The following is a 13,958-nucleotide window of genomic DNA, read 5'->3' as shown; positions in this document are numbered from 1 at the left end:
TTTTTTTGATAATTAGGCAGATTACACGAATAAGAATCTAGATTACAGTGTTGCTGGAAAAGCGCAGCAGGTCAGGCAGCATCCGAGAAGCAGGAGAATCGACGTTTCAGACAAAAGCCTTTCATCAGGAATAAACATAGGCAATAACAGGGATCCCGGTGAGCGTGAAGTCAATGTCAGCGGATAGAGCGCTAGTTCGCCCGAAGATAATGGACAGATGTCTATCTAGTGAAAACTCACAGCTCAGTATGATCCAATACAGGATCCGACCACGCGCTGCTTCACAACCACAACCACAACCACCAACATCCGGGAACGCAGCACGAGTCCACAGCGACAAAAGTAAGGAAGGACCCTTCCAAGACTGACTACTGGATTGCCTGTGTAACATCACTGACGAGTTCCCCCCTTTAGGGGCGTATCAGCCCAAAAGCTGCGATTTTCCGTTCTTAAACTAACGGTGTTAATTTTATCACTTTGTTTGTAAACCTCTGTGAACCACCCTCCGGGAGGAGCTGGAACGGCAGCAAGGAAGGGCCCCGTGTCTCTGTGAGGTTGTGGAGTGTGTCTGTCTGAGCAGGGAGAATGACAATTAGTTATTAATTACAGAGAAAGAGAGGGGTTCAGCGAAAACGGGAAATAGGGAGTAATAAATGTAGAGAATGAACATCAACAACTGGAAAACCCAAATCAGATGGAAGTGTTTTCTTTTTGTGTAAATGTCTCTATCATTCTCTACGGGGGGCAGATTTCTGTGATGTGCCTCCTATACGCTGTCTTTTTGTTTAAATTAGCTTTACATGAAGGTCTTGCTTTGGGGAAGTATCTGTGATTTCTCAAAAGAAAGCAGTCAGCGATAACATACTGAAGTTTAAAAGAGCCTGGTTAAACTACAAACAAGGGAAGCCAGTGCAACAACAAGGGTAAAATAGCTTTAAGTTTACTTTTTTATGATTTGGTATTTTTTAATTCGGACTAATGGCTTGGCGTCGAAAGTACTTATCACCTTTGCAAGTTGCCCTTCACTGACATGATTATTCTTGTCAGGAGAATAAGACCTAGTATTCACAAATGTCAGCTAAATAAAATTCTGCTACTATTAATTTTGACTTTGAAAGCGTATAGCAAAGGTGGCTGATTAGTGGGCAAAGTTGGAACAGTTCAGGATGGAATTTGAAATAGACGCGTTTAGGTTTACTTTTGTCATGACAACAAAGTACTGTTTTATAAACTTGTGATATGTAGGCAATATAATGTGATTTAACTAAAGAGAAGGACAGTATTCTGTTGGAAAAAAAAAGACTCCCTTGTAAAAAGATTGCAAATGTTTAGGAGATTCTCTAGTTATCTTATATAATGTATATGTTCTTTTTAAGACCGTGAATGAGAAGTGGATTTAACCATGTAAATTATTTTGTCATATCAAGAATCTGATGAAGATGGCCTTTACAAAAGTGCCTGTTGTTGATGTCCACATTGACAATTTTAAGGAGGTGTGGCCTTCTATGCTACTTGCAGTAAGGACAGCAAGTTTCATCGCCCTTGATACTGTGAGTGTAACATTTGTTATCTCTTAATTGCTTTGAAGTCATTTTGAAACTATATACATTTTATTTCTATTTGACTTTTCAATCACAGGAACTGAGTGGACTTGGCACACGAAAAGCTTTGCTGGCACAGTGAGTAGAAACTTGAATTATGATTATAGGGGCTTATCCTTCTATGTTATAGTGTTATAATAAGAATGATGGCCTTACCCTCTCAAAGAAAAGTGACAATTCCATCCTTGCAAACTACTGTCTCTCCAATGTTCTTGAATTTGTTGTTGCTTCCTAAACGCATTGCCTGTTTTCTTAACACAAAAACAGAAATTCCTGGAAAAACTCAGCAGGTCTGGAAGTATTTGGAGAGAAATCTGGTTAATGTTGGGGTCCAGTAATCTTTCTTCAGAACTAATGGTAGCTAGGAAGAAGTTGGTTTTTTATACAGAAGATAGGATGGGGGAGGAGTAAAGAGTAAATGATAGGTAGAGATGGAGCTCAAAGAGAGAGGAGAACAATTGGACTGACAAAGGTGTGGATGACTGTCAGTCCTGGAGAATGAATGGCTGCTAGTGTGGTCTATTAGTGGCAGACAAAAGGTAGTGTGTAATAGCAGACCATGTGTGTGTGCGGGATTGGGGTAACAACAAGGGAGAAAGTGCCTCTAGCCCTAAAATTTTTGAACTCAATATTCAGCCCAGAAGGCTGTAGAGTTCCCAAGCAGAAAATGAAGTGTTGTTCTTCGCTGGAGCGGTACAGCAAGTCTGAGACAAGATGTTAGCCAGGGAACAAGGTGGATGGCAGGCAACTGGAAGCCCAGGGTCGTTTTTTTGGACAGAAAATGGGTGTTGTGCAAAGCAGCCACCCAATCTACACTTCATTTCCCCAAATGTAGAGGTGACCACATTATAAGCAGCAAATGTAGTAGAGTAGATTGAGTGATATGCGGGTAAAGAGCTGCTTCACCTAATACTGAGAAAGGAGGAAGTAAATGGACAGGTGTTACACCTTCTGTGGTTGCAAGGGAAGGTGCCATGGGAAGATGTGGCGAATGAAGTAGGAATGGACCAGGGTGTCTCTGAGGGAAAGTCCTTGCAGAAGGCTGACATGGGAAGGGGGGGGGAGGGGAGGGATGGGGAATATGTGTCTAACGGTGGCATCCTGCTGGAGGTGGTGGAAATGAGACAAAAAAAAACTGCAGATGCTGGAAACCAAGGTCGACAAGCAAGAGGCTGGAAGGACACAGCAAGCCAGACAGCATCAGGAGGTAGTGGAAATGGCGGGCTAATGAGCCTCTGGATGTGGATGCTGGTGGAATAGTAGGTGAGGACAAGGGGATGCTATTGCTATTGTAGGAGGGAAGAGAGGGAGTGAGGGCTGAAGTGTGGGAAATGGGTTGGACCAAGCTAAGGGCCCTGTCAACTACAGTGCTGGGGAAATTGAGGAAGAACATGGATGTTTCAGAGGACCTCTTGTTGAAGTTGGCATCATCTGAACAGATGACAGAGATAGAAGATTGGGAGAATGCAATAGAGTCTTTGCTGGAAGTAGGATGTGAGGATGAATGGTCAAGGTAATTGTGGGAGTTTGTTGGTTTGTAGTGGATATTGGTGGCCAGCCTATCCTCAGGAATAGAAACAGAATTTGAGGAAGGGAAGGGACAATTCAAAGACAAACCTGGTGAAGGTGAGAGCAGGGTGGAAATTGGTGGAAGCAAAATTGATAAGCCTTTCCAATTCTGGGCGAGCAGGATATCGATACTCCAGAGAGAGAGTTATTGGGTGGTGACTGGAATAGGGTGGGAATAAGGGATGTTCCACGTACCCTACAAAGAGACAGGCATAATTGGGGTCTATGTCTGGACCCATGGACACCCCTTTGATGTGAAGGAAGTGAGAGGAGTTAAGAATGGATAAGTTAATAGTCTGTCTGGTCCAGCTCTGGTCTTGCTCCAATGAAGTCTCCTTTCCACCAGTTGACTATTTCTGTTCTTATTATGATCACAGCTGATGCTATTATTGGACAAGTCAGATCCCATTCTGAAATCTAGCTTAATACTTTACATTTTGTTTAGTTTAATTTAATGAGGTAGTCTTTCACAGAAATAAGTATTAACCACAAAATAAGTTTATTTTGCAAACAAAGAAAAAAAGGCAAATGAGTCAAGTTATTTCCATATAATAGTTTGAAAGATCGTGAAACACATGGTAAAAATACACTTCCAATTATTCCAGCAGCAGGGAGAATTTCCTTGTTTATCTCTTTTGAGTTTATCTTAACTGTTATTTTCAATTCCCAATCTTGAGAATCCACTAGCCTCTTCCTTGAGTATTCACACAGGAGCTTAGACTTTTCAGAGTCAAATAACCCCTTCAGGGTTCTAACCAAACATTTCCGGTCTGGAAACTTCAAACCAGAATCCTTACACTCAGGTAAGCTATTTTCTAAACTAAGTTAAAAATCACACAATACCAGGTTATTTTACAAAACCATTTTTTATAAAACCTTTTTATCTCAGGATTATGACTTGAAAGTAGTTCTGGGATTTACATATTAATGAATCGAAACTTGCAATCCATTCTAAAAGATGGAAGACTTAACAGCAATTTAGATTTGTTCAATATATTGCATCAGTTGTGTGATACTTTGACCTTTTGCTATAAATTGTGTCCTACGATCCTGCCCCAGTAGCTACCTGACGAAGGAGTAGCACTCCAAAAGCTTATACTTATAAATAAATCTGTTGGACTATAACCTGGTGTTGTGTGATTTTTAACATTGTCCAACACCAGCACCTCCATGTCATTTCTAAACTAAGTCCTTTCTCTAACTCCATCTTCAACATAACTTTTATAAACTGAAAATGAAAACTTCCAAAGCTGAGTATTTTTCCTCATGAAAAGCTGAGTATCATCCCTAATCCATCCAATTGATCCCTAATCCATCTAAATGAAAGCAAGTAATGTTGATCAATATTTATCCTGTCCACTTGTAAAACTCTCATTAGCATTCCTGGAACTATTTTATACTTTTGTTTAAAAGGTGCTTCCAAACTTTAAAATAAATTCAATTAAAATATACATGTCATTCTACAATAATGTACATTTCATTAACGCAAATTCACTGTAGCAAGATTGATGAATTGGGCACACAGTTTCTTAAGTGCAAACTTTTAAAATGTATGTTGGCTGTTACCTGCTTACATCACCAAAACTTTAAGCGCTGTTTCTAGAGAATGATTTTCTATTATGTGGGGTTGCACAAGAATGCAACTATTATGTTGTAAAGAAATTATCTGTAAATTACAAACCTCCCATCATGATGTGGATTGCCCATTTTCAATGAACCTCTTAAACCTTTCCAATGATCATTTCCTGTACTGACATTATTTGACCTACTTCATTTCCCAGGTTGAGCAGTGCTTCCTTTCTTGCTGGACTGGTCAGGTAATGCTGTGGGAAACACCATCATCTGCAAGTCGTTGAGTATCCTGACTTGGAATTGTATTTCTATTCCTTCATTGTCACTGAGTCAAAATCCTACAATTCCCTTCCTAACAACACTGAGAATGTCCCTACACCACCTCCAGGACAATTGGGGATGGATAAAAAAGCACTGGTCTAGCTAACAATGTCCACGTTCCACAATAAAATATATTTAAAAAGCTAATGTTAACTTCTTGTTAAGCAATGATTCTATTTTAAAATTGTCATCCTTGTTTTCATATCCATCCACTAGGAAAAGTAGCAAATGATATTCAGTCTGAAGGAGTGGCAAGATCATTGACTTACGAAAACAGGGCCAGGGAATGCATAAAAGTTAGGATACACTGGAACAGAGAGACTTTGAGTTCATGTCCAACCATCCTGAAGTTAGCTGGATAGTTTGATATTGTTGTTATCCAGCCTGTCAAATCAGAGGTGATGTGCCAAAAAGCCTCCTGTGCCATAAAGCTTACAAGATGAAGCTTGCTTTTAATTTTTTCTATTTGTGTGAGCTTCTTGCTTTTTGCGGTTTCAGTTGTGTTTTAATCACTGATGCAAACATAGTGGGCGGTAATTGTAAAAACTGAAGTTAAATATACCAAGTCGGAGGGAACTCATTCAATAATTACTTAAACATATCTGGGAAGATGGCAAAGTGAGAAGGTAAAGTTTGGGGAAATATGGTAAACCTGCCATGTAGGCTTACTGAAAAATTATGAAAAAAATTGACATTAGCCAACCATTAGTGAGTTTTGAGAAGATTTGTAGCTTAGGTTGAGATTTGGGATAAAAGTTTGTTTGCTGAATTGGAAGGTTCATTTTCAGATGTTTTCTTCTAGGTAACATCACTGCTTCACCAGAGGTTATGATCTGCTTTCTATTAATGTGTTTAGGTTTCCTTGGGTTGGTGATGTCATTTCCTGTTCTTTTTCTCAGAGGATGGTAAATGGGGTCCAAGTCGATGTGTTCATAGAGTTCTGGTTGGAATGCCATGCTTCTCGGAATTCTTGTGCTTTTCTCTGTTTGCCTTGTCCTCGGATGGATGTGTTGTCCCAGTCAAGGTGGTGTCCTTCCTCATCTATATGTAAGGATACTAGTGATAGTGGGTCAAGTACTTTTGTGGCTAGTTGATGATCCAATACCTTGCAAGAACTGTAACAAACACTACATTGGACAAACAGGCAAAAAACTAGCCACCAGGATATGTGAACATCAACTAGCCACAAAAAGACATGGCCCTCTCTCACTAGTATCCTTACATACAGATGAGGAAGGAGACCACTTCGACTGGGATAACACATCCATCCTAGGACAAGCCAAACAGAGACACACCCGAGAATTCCGAGAAACATGGCATTCCAAGTGGAACTTTATCAACAAAAACATCGACTTGGACACCCCTTATCGTCCTCTGATAGAACAGGAAATGACATCACCAACCCAAGGAAACCTAAACACATAAATAGAAAATAGGTCATAACACCAGCACTTCACGGGAGGCTCACTGATGATGTTACCTAGAAACATCTGAAAATGTACCTTCCAGCTGAGCAAGCAAACTTACATTCATCAGCCAACATGTCAAATACATCCTCTCCTTCTCTGGGGAAAGAAACAAATGGTGCTTAGTATCTGACGTTCTGGATCCTACATGAAAATGGTGGCTGGCAGACCTTGGGCCTACACCACCATGACAGGAAATTGCCGTCTGTGGTAGCTAAAAGATAAGTGCTAGCTGGAGAGTCTGATTGCCTTCGTGAGATTTGTGTCAGCAAACCTGTTCATAAAACTAGTGTATTGATGTGTATTTGCTGATAGGTTAAAGATTTAGGAGCTGTACATTTGTAATGATTCAGTTTGTGAATAAATTTTAAACATAATAAAGATTAACTTGTGCATTCTTTCAGTTAGCTGTCAGAAATGTAGTAGTGAGGTCAAAAACAACTAACAACTAATAACAAATTGCTGATGTGGTCATTCAGGGGCAGGACAGAAATCACTTGCTCTGGTATTGCTCCAGGTGTGCGCCCTTGCTGTAACCCCGACTGAGGATTGTGTCCCCCCCCCGCATGCAAGCAAGTGGAAACCTCTAGTGTTTCAGACCCTGATGTACACACCCCCCCCCCCCCCCCCCCTATTCAGGGCCTTGTTATCAGTAAAAGTAAGCAGGCATCTACACTTACTGAACTTCTTTTGTCCAGTTTTTCTGCTGAGCTGTTGACTGAGTAAAATGATTTGTTAAAATTGAAAAAAGAAATCACCAGCAATACATTAACTTTTTTCATTCTGTGGCTGTCAAATATGAAGTATCTGTTTCTAATGGGAAATTGAATAATGCTTGCTTTCTTCGATGTGTAACAGGTCAATTGAAGACCGATACAAAGCAATATGCAACGCTGCCAGAACTCGTTCAGTTCTATCTCTCGGGATAGCAAGTTTCAAAGAGCTATCACACAAAGTAAGAGACTTTCTGAAGAAGTTTGGTTTATCTGTTGTCTTTTTTTGGAAAACTCCTCTGAAGCAACATTTATTAGTTTATTTATTCATCTCACTAAAGAAGCATTTGACCCTCTTCTGGTGTAATCCATGTAGAGAACTACATTTTGTCCTTTTAATATTTTCAGATCCCCTATGCATTTAGATGCTTATCGCCATCTGGCTGCTAGATTTTGTTTTGGTCTTTCTACATCATAGGACGTGGGCTCCACTAGCAAAGCCAGCATTTATTGCTCTGGAGAAAATGGTATTGAGCTGCCATCTTGAACCACTGAAGTCAATTTAGTGTAGCTACACCCAATATGCTCTTCGGGCTAGTGCTCCAGGATTTTGTCTCTGAGACACTGAATGAACAGCGATATATTTTCAAAACAAACATTGAGAATGCTGGAGAAATGTAGCAGGGCTGGCAGTATCTATGGAGGGAGAAAACAGAAATAACATCAGTCAAGTATGACTTCTACAGAACTACATTTTGTCCTTTTATAGATACTACAAATATTTTCCAAGTCAGCTTAGTGAATGGTTTGGAGGGGCACCTGCAGCTGGTAGGGTTCCCATGTATCTGCTGTTCTTCTTCTCGATGGTAGTGATTGGAGGTTTGGAAGCTGCAGACTAAGGAGCTTTGGTGAGTTGTAACTTTGTAGATGGTACGTACTGCAGCTACTTTGTGCTGATGGTGAAGGGAGTGAATGAGTGTGGATGTGGCGCCAATCAAGTGGACGGCTTTGTCCGGGATGGTGCCAAGTGTGGTTGGAGCCTCACACATCTGGGAAAGTGGGGAATATCAGATCACCCTCCTGACTTATGGCTTATTGGCAGACTTTAGGAAGTCAGGATGTGAAGTTCTTGCTGCAGAATGCGTACCTCTGACCTGCTTTCATCAGTATTCAAATAGCTAGTCCTATTTAGTTTCTGGTCCATTTTAACACCAAAGATGTTGATAATGGCAGATCTAGCAATGGTAGTGCTATGAAATTCCAAAGGGCAATGGTTAGACTCTCTCTAGTTGGAGATGGTCATTGCCTGGTACTTATGTGGTGCAAATGTTACTTGCCACTTATCAGCCGAAGCCTGAATATTTTCCAGGTCTTGATGCATTTGGATATGGATGGTTTCATATCTGAGGAGTCATGAATGATGATGAACATTGTGTAGACATGAATAAACATCCTTACTGGTGACCTTATGATGGAGGGAAGATTGTTCATGAAGCTACTGAAGATGGTTGGGCCTCTGACATTACCCACTCCTGCAGAAGTGTCCTGGAGCTGAAATGATTGATATTCAACAACCACAAACACCTTCCTCTGTACCAAGCACAACTCCAATCAGTTGAGAGTTTTCCTGTAATTCTTATTGACTTTAGCTGTGGTCTCATGTCTGGAGTTCTGCTCTTCTGCCCACGTTTGAACCAAATTGACTAATAGGAGATAATCTCACGTATTTAGAATTGTTTTTCCCTTTGGCATTGTTCAAATGTTTCTCTGTAGTTCCTCCAATAACATTGCTAAGATTGAAAGCTTTCTAGTTTGGATTGAATCAATTCCATTCCCTGTAAATGTATAAAAGCTGTGAATCAGTCCTTTAGAATTATACTAGTAATTCCCTAGGATTACACGAAGTTGAGGAAACAAAATGTCAAGATCAAGTGTTAGAAAATCAGATTAGAAGAGGACAGAAGAACGGAGAGAGAGGGAACAAGTTGTTGGAGTGGGAATCTACATTGTTAGTGAAGCAATAATAAAATCATTTCACATTACATTCTACATATACTTAATCTCAGTGATCTGCTAAACCTTCTCCTGGCACCCTACAGCATTTCCAGCCCTCGGCAGTTTAACGAGATAAAGAGTTTCACTTTGAAATCATGTAACAATGAGGAAAAATGTTGAAATATCCACAACTTTGCACCAGAGCTAGGAATCGTGTTATAACAAACAGATTAGAGACTGGGAAAAGGCGCAAGAACTGAGGATTTTAAAAACAAAAGGGTGGCACAGTGGTTAGCACTGCTGTCTCACAGCACTTGGGACCTGGGTACAATTTCACAGGTTACTGTGTGGCGTTTGCATGTTCTCCCCATGTCTGTACGGATTTCAGCTGACTGCTTTGGTTTCCTCCCATGGTCCAAACATGCAGGTTAGGTGGTTTAGCCTTGCCACATCGATCTGTAGTATCAAGAGATGTCCAGACTAGGTGGATTGGCTATGGCAAGTGCAGGGGTTACGAGATGGTATTGGGTGCACTTTGCAGATTTCAGTGCAGACTTGTTGGGCCAAATGGTCTCTTTCTGCACTGTAGAGATTCTATAACTCTTCCCCAGGCCCTCATTTTTGATTGGGGAACTTGTATCACCCAGTAAAATTAAAAGGTTCTTGGTCAAGGTAATGGTGTACCTGAGCATAAGATATAGCTATATTCCAATCTAGTGAGTGTAAAGGGCAACAGAATAAGAGGGCAAAGGGTAGTTGGGCATTTTTGTGCCCAGCTTTATAAGTGGCAGTGATGTCTCTTACCTTCCCACCTCTGTATCTCCTTCATAGGACTGGGGAAAATGGTTTCCTGCACCTATATCTAGATCCTTATTCCAGCCTGGTAATAAAGTTTATATCCATTTTGTTTCCCATGGAATCTGGAGCTGGTTAGGATTCAGCTTTGAATATCATTCGTACAAAATAACCTAAACACCATATCAAGGTCAGCTAACTGTGATCATGAGCAGGTAAATGAATATTTATTGGAGGAAAAGGTGAAGAAAATTTAGGTGTTGGGGATAGAGCCATAATACCTGGCTTCTCAGGAATGCTTGTGAGAATGTTTTGAAGCCCCTGGTTACTAAGCAATAGGTATGTCTCTTACTGCAAATCATGCTGTACAGAAAAAGTAACTTAATTATGGGGAGAATTTGTATTTGAAGTGCAGAGCGGTGAGCAGTTCACGCTATTTAGTTTTTTTTTTGCTTCCCTATATAATGCGGCTGCTGGAGTGCAAAAAAGGTTAAGGCTGGCACGAGAGATACTTGATGGACAGAGCGAGTAGCAGCTGATATTCACTCTCAGTATGTGTAATTACTGCTCTTCAGAGCAGCTATTGTGACATTCAACACTAGAAATCACTATCATTGTTTCCTGCAGGTGTAACGCATATATTAGATTAAGGTCAATATTTCTTTAATGCATTATCCTAGTAAGACAGTATGAACTAGGTCATTTTAATGTTTTGAAACAAAGTTTTGACCCAATGATTTTTACTAGATATAGACTCTTATTTTGCATGTTGGTTGGATCACAATTGTAAATATTTCAGCCAGGTAGTACCTACTTGAGTCAAGTGTACAACCTTACCCTCCTCTGCATGGATGAATATATAATTGAACCACAGTCTGTTCAGTTCTTGGTCCAGCATGGCTTTGACTTCAATAAACAGTACTCTAAAGGGATTCCATACCACAAAGGAAATGACAAGGTAACAGACTTAATTTCTTAACATTACATTTTATGCTCAATTTCTTCATGCTCTTTCAATTAGAATTATGTACTTGAACATCTTGATTTTGCAGATTGTGTACAATTATTTTATTGGTGCATAAGGTATGATATTCAGTAGCATAATATAGCTCAATTCAATGTTATCATCTCATGTTAGAATGTAGTGCACAGTAGCAAAGAATATTTGCTAATTAAGGCTCACAGTTTTAAAAAATATCATTCACAGAATACGTGTGTCACTTAGCTAAGCCAGCATTTATTTGTTGCCTGTACCCAGTTGCTCATTTGCAACATGAAGCCTTGCCTGATCAGCTATACCATTGTAATTGAAAGGAATACTTTCTCACTACTTGAACAATTTATTTTACTCTAGAATTTGCCAAGCTAGTGGCAGGTTAAACCACTTTAATGGTGATGGATACTGCTCAAACTTAGTTTACCCAGGGAAGTTTTTCATTTCAACAGCAGGAATTAAGATTTGAAAGTCCTAACTTAACTCAGTGCCCAATTGCTTCCACTTTTAACACATCCGGTTTTGGATTTTGACAGCCTAACGAATGTCGTGGTCAGAATATGAGGGGTCTGTTCCTAGAAATCATCCAGTCAAAAAAGCCTTTAATTCTTCACAATGGGCTGATTGACCTGACATTCCTGTACCAGTGTTTTTATGCCAACTTGCCAGACCAACTCATGACCTTCACAGCTGATGTATCGGAGATGTTTCCAGCTGGGGTTTATGATACCAAATATACTTCGGAAGTTGAGACTCGCTTTGTATCATCATACTTGGAATATGCCTACAAAAAATGGTAAATAGTGTATGTTAATCACTTTCCTTTGAATTTAAGGGACCAAGGTGGTGATTTTAAAAGTGTAATGAGTTAATTTTTTTAAATTCAATTGATGATATTACATTTTATAGGTTAAAGTTTTAAATTACCTTATGCTTCAGATATTCAATATGCTGTGAATTTCTTTACATTTATTTCAAATCAATGGAAATTTTGTAACATTTTTAATGAAAAAAAATTGGCCAGGACTTAGAACAGTTTTAAATGTTGTGGCATCTTCTGTCCATGTTTGAGAACATACATGGTCTTAACAAAAAGGTAGTACTCCTCAATATTATGCTGACATGTAAGCCAGAATCATGTGCACAAGTCTTTGGAATGGGACAACCTTCAACCTTCTGACGCTGTTGTTCGCCTGGGCGTACAACCAGAACTCATTTAAAGGAATGTCTGAAACTTTACTTGATACTTGGTTGATGCAGACAGCGAATGTTAGTGGCTTACTCTTCAACATACAGCTCCAACCTTGCACAATACAAAAATAGTAAAACCCTTTTCAAAACGTTAACAAGAGACTCTTTTCTTAACTATCTATTTTACAACAATGTTGTATAAAAAAACTCAATTTGAATTAAAATTTAAAAAGTGCAAGTAATGTCTCTCCTGAATATCATTGGAGGGAATTCAGTGTTTTACAAAATTCTTGGAAAACCTCCATGGTTCAAAACATACTCAGCTCTTGTAATCCTGCAAAGCATTGTTGAAATTCCCTTTTATATTCTGACTGTACTAATGGTGCATTGTTCCAAATTGCAGCAGAAGGGAAAACAACAGATTAATTGATGCTAGCAACAGTCATCTTTCCATTGAGTTCTGTAACTATCAACAGGCATTCACAGATTATATTGACTACCGGTGCTGCAACCTTCCAGAGGCTGACAAAAAGGTTACAGAAGAGGGAATATGTGAACGATTTTCCGTGAGTATAACTAGAATCAAATTTTAAGAAACAAGTGTCAGTAATACTCCCTTACATTTTCAGGTAGACATTTGATTTGCATCCAAAACCAGATAGATGAACATTTTTCAAAGGCACACAGAAGCCTATGATTGTCTCATTTTTTTTTTGTGGGTTTTTTTTGATGGGCATGATAAAGCCCCTGATCTACCCAATTTAATAGTGATAATGGGAAATGTGTTCCTTGATAATTTATTTGTATATCTCTTCAGGCTTATGGCTGGTGTCCAAATGGAATGAAATGCTCCCTGTCACATAATACTGACCTCATTATTGAAGAAGATGAACGCAACAATGACAAAAAGAAGAAAAAGGTCAGGAGAAAACGGAAACAGAATACAGCGGAATTGACTGACAACCCTACTAACTGCATGTTTGCAGATAACGTGACTCCTACCGACATACCACCATCTAAGTTATTGTGTGATAACGCAAGTATGGAACAAAAGAGAGAGATCATTGGAGAATTAATGCAGGAAAAGTCTGCAAGTGATACACAACTCCCAAAAACCACCTTTGAGGAGGAAAGTAAAGATAATCCCTGTGGTGTAATGGACACAGAGGAGAAAATTTTAAGCAACAATAAAAAGGAAAACCACCCAGAAGGTCAAGAGTGTACAGGAACCAAATTAGTGGAGAAAAGCAAAATTGAAAAATGTGAAGGGGGCACCCACCGTGCAGGATTTGATGCTTTCATGACTGGATTCATAATGGCTTACATTTTGATGTGGAAGAATGGTGAAAGTAGTAGCACAAAGATGGACCCATGGCTCCCTGACTGTCACAATAAACTTTACCTGAGTGGGAAGACCCTTCCCTTACAGATTTGTAAAAGTTCATTCTCAAAATCTTCAAAAGTTCACCAGGCTAAGATTGAATTGCTTTGGGGAAAACAGTGAGGTTGGAACCATTTTTTTTTAAAAAAACTGGCTGCAGTAATGAGAGTTCAGGGAATTAACTTGGATTGTACACTTTCGATTCCTTGTTAAATGTGTTCAGAAAATGTAGTAAAATAGATTTTTTCTGGAGAGGAATACAATTAAAATTCAGTTTTTCTATTGCAGAAATGTCAATCCTTTATTGTATTTTGACAGCATAAAAGTGTTATTTGCCAATATCAAACTGGCTGAAGATGG

At 39.4% G+C, this 13,958-nt stretch overlaps 2 protein-coding genes across 9 annotated transcripts in view; one reads left to right on the top strand and one right to left on the bottom strand.

Annotated features, from left to right (window-relative positions):
* The window catches only part of mutyh (mutY DNA glycosylase), a 40,458-nt gene extending 40,144 nt beyond the window's left edge, over nt 1-314 (bottom strand). For all 4 annotated transcript variants that reach the window (XM_043699098.2, XM_043699100.2, XM_087990573.1 and 1 more), the window contains exon 1: nt 241-314. The gene's annotated coding sequence lies outside the window, so the exon portion shown is untranslated. The remainder of the gene's footprint in view (nt 1-240) is intronic.
* A 76-nt stretch (nt 315-390) lies between these two features.
* toe1 (target of EGR1, exonuclease) lies at nt 391-13,889 on the top strand. 5 transcript variants are annotated; one of them, XM_043699105.2, is made up of 8 exons: nt 391-549; nt 1,428-1,550; nt 1,639-1,679; nt 7,388-7,484; nt 10,832-10,990; nt 11,563-11,822; nt 12,621-12,783; nt 13,035-13,889. In XM_043699105.2, exons 2-8 carry the CDS (start codon nt 1,434-1,436, stop codon nt 13,719-13,721), a joined length of 1,524 nt encoding a protein of 507 aa, XP_043555040.1. In that variant the 5' UTR covers nt 391-549; nt 1,428-1,433; the 3' UTR covers nt 13,722-13,889. The 5 variants fall into 5 exon arrangements, with proteins under 5 accessions (XP_043555040.1, XP_043555038.1, XP_087846698.1 ...); XM_043699103.2 differs by having other exon boundaries at nt 391-554; XM_087990572.1 differs by lacking the exon at nt 391-549 and adding an exon at nt 568-923.
* The last annotated feature ends 69 nt before the right edge of the window (nt 13,890-13,958 follow it).

This window comes from Chiloscyllium plagiosum, unplaced genomic scaffold, assembly GCF_037043375.1.
Source record: "Chiloscyllium plagiosum isolate Xiang-an unplaced genomic scaffold, Cpla_swu_hap1 HiC_scaffold_9, whole genome shotgun sequence".
Taxonomy (NCBI): domain Eukaryota; kingdom Metazoa; phylum Chordata; class Chondrichthyes; order Orectolobiformes; family Hemiscylliidae; genus Chiloscyllium; species Chiloscyllium plagiosum.
The sequence above is the reverse complement of the archived record's forward strand: the minus strand, read 5'-3'. Positions and strand labels throughout refer to the sequence as shown.

Bases quoted from the DNA above. Each gene is read 5' to 3' on its own strand.
- toe1 (XM_043699102.2), top strand. From the start codon at position 695: ATGGAAGTGTTTTCTTTTTGT. The intron at 10,991-11,562 runs GTAACAGACTTA...GGATTTTGACAG, and splicing joins ACCACAAAGGAAATGACAAG to CCTAACGAATGTCGTGGTCA. The intron at 11,823-12,620 runs GTAAATAGTGTA...TCCAAATTGCAG, and splicing joins GAATATGCCTACAAAAAATG to CAGAAGGGAAAACAACAGAT.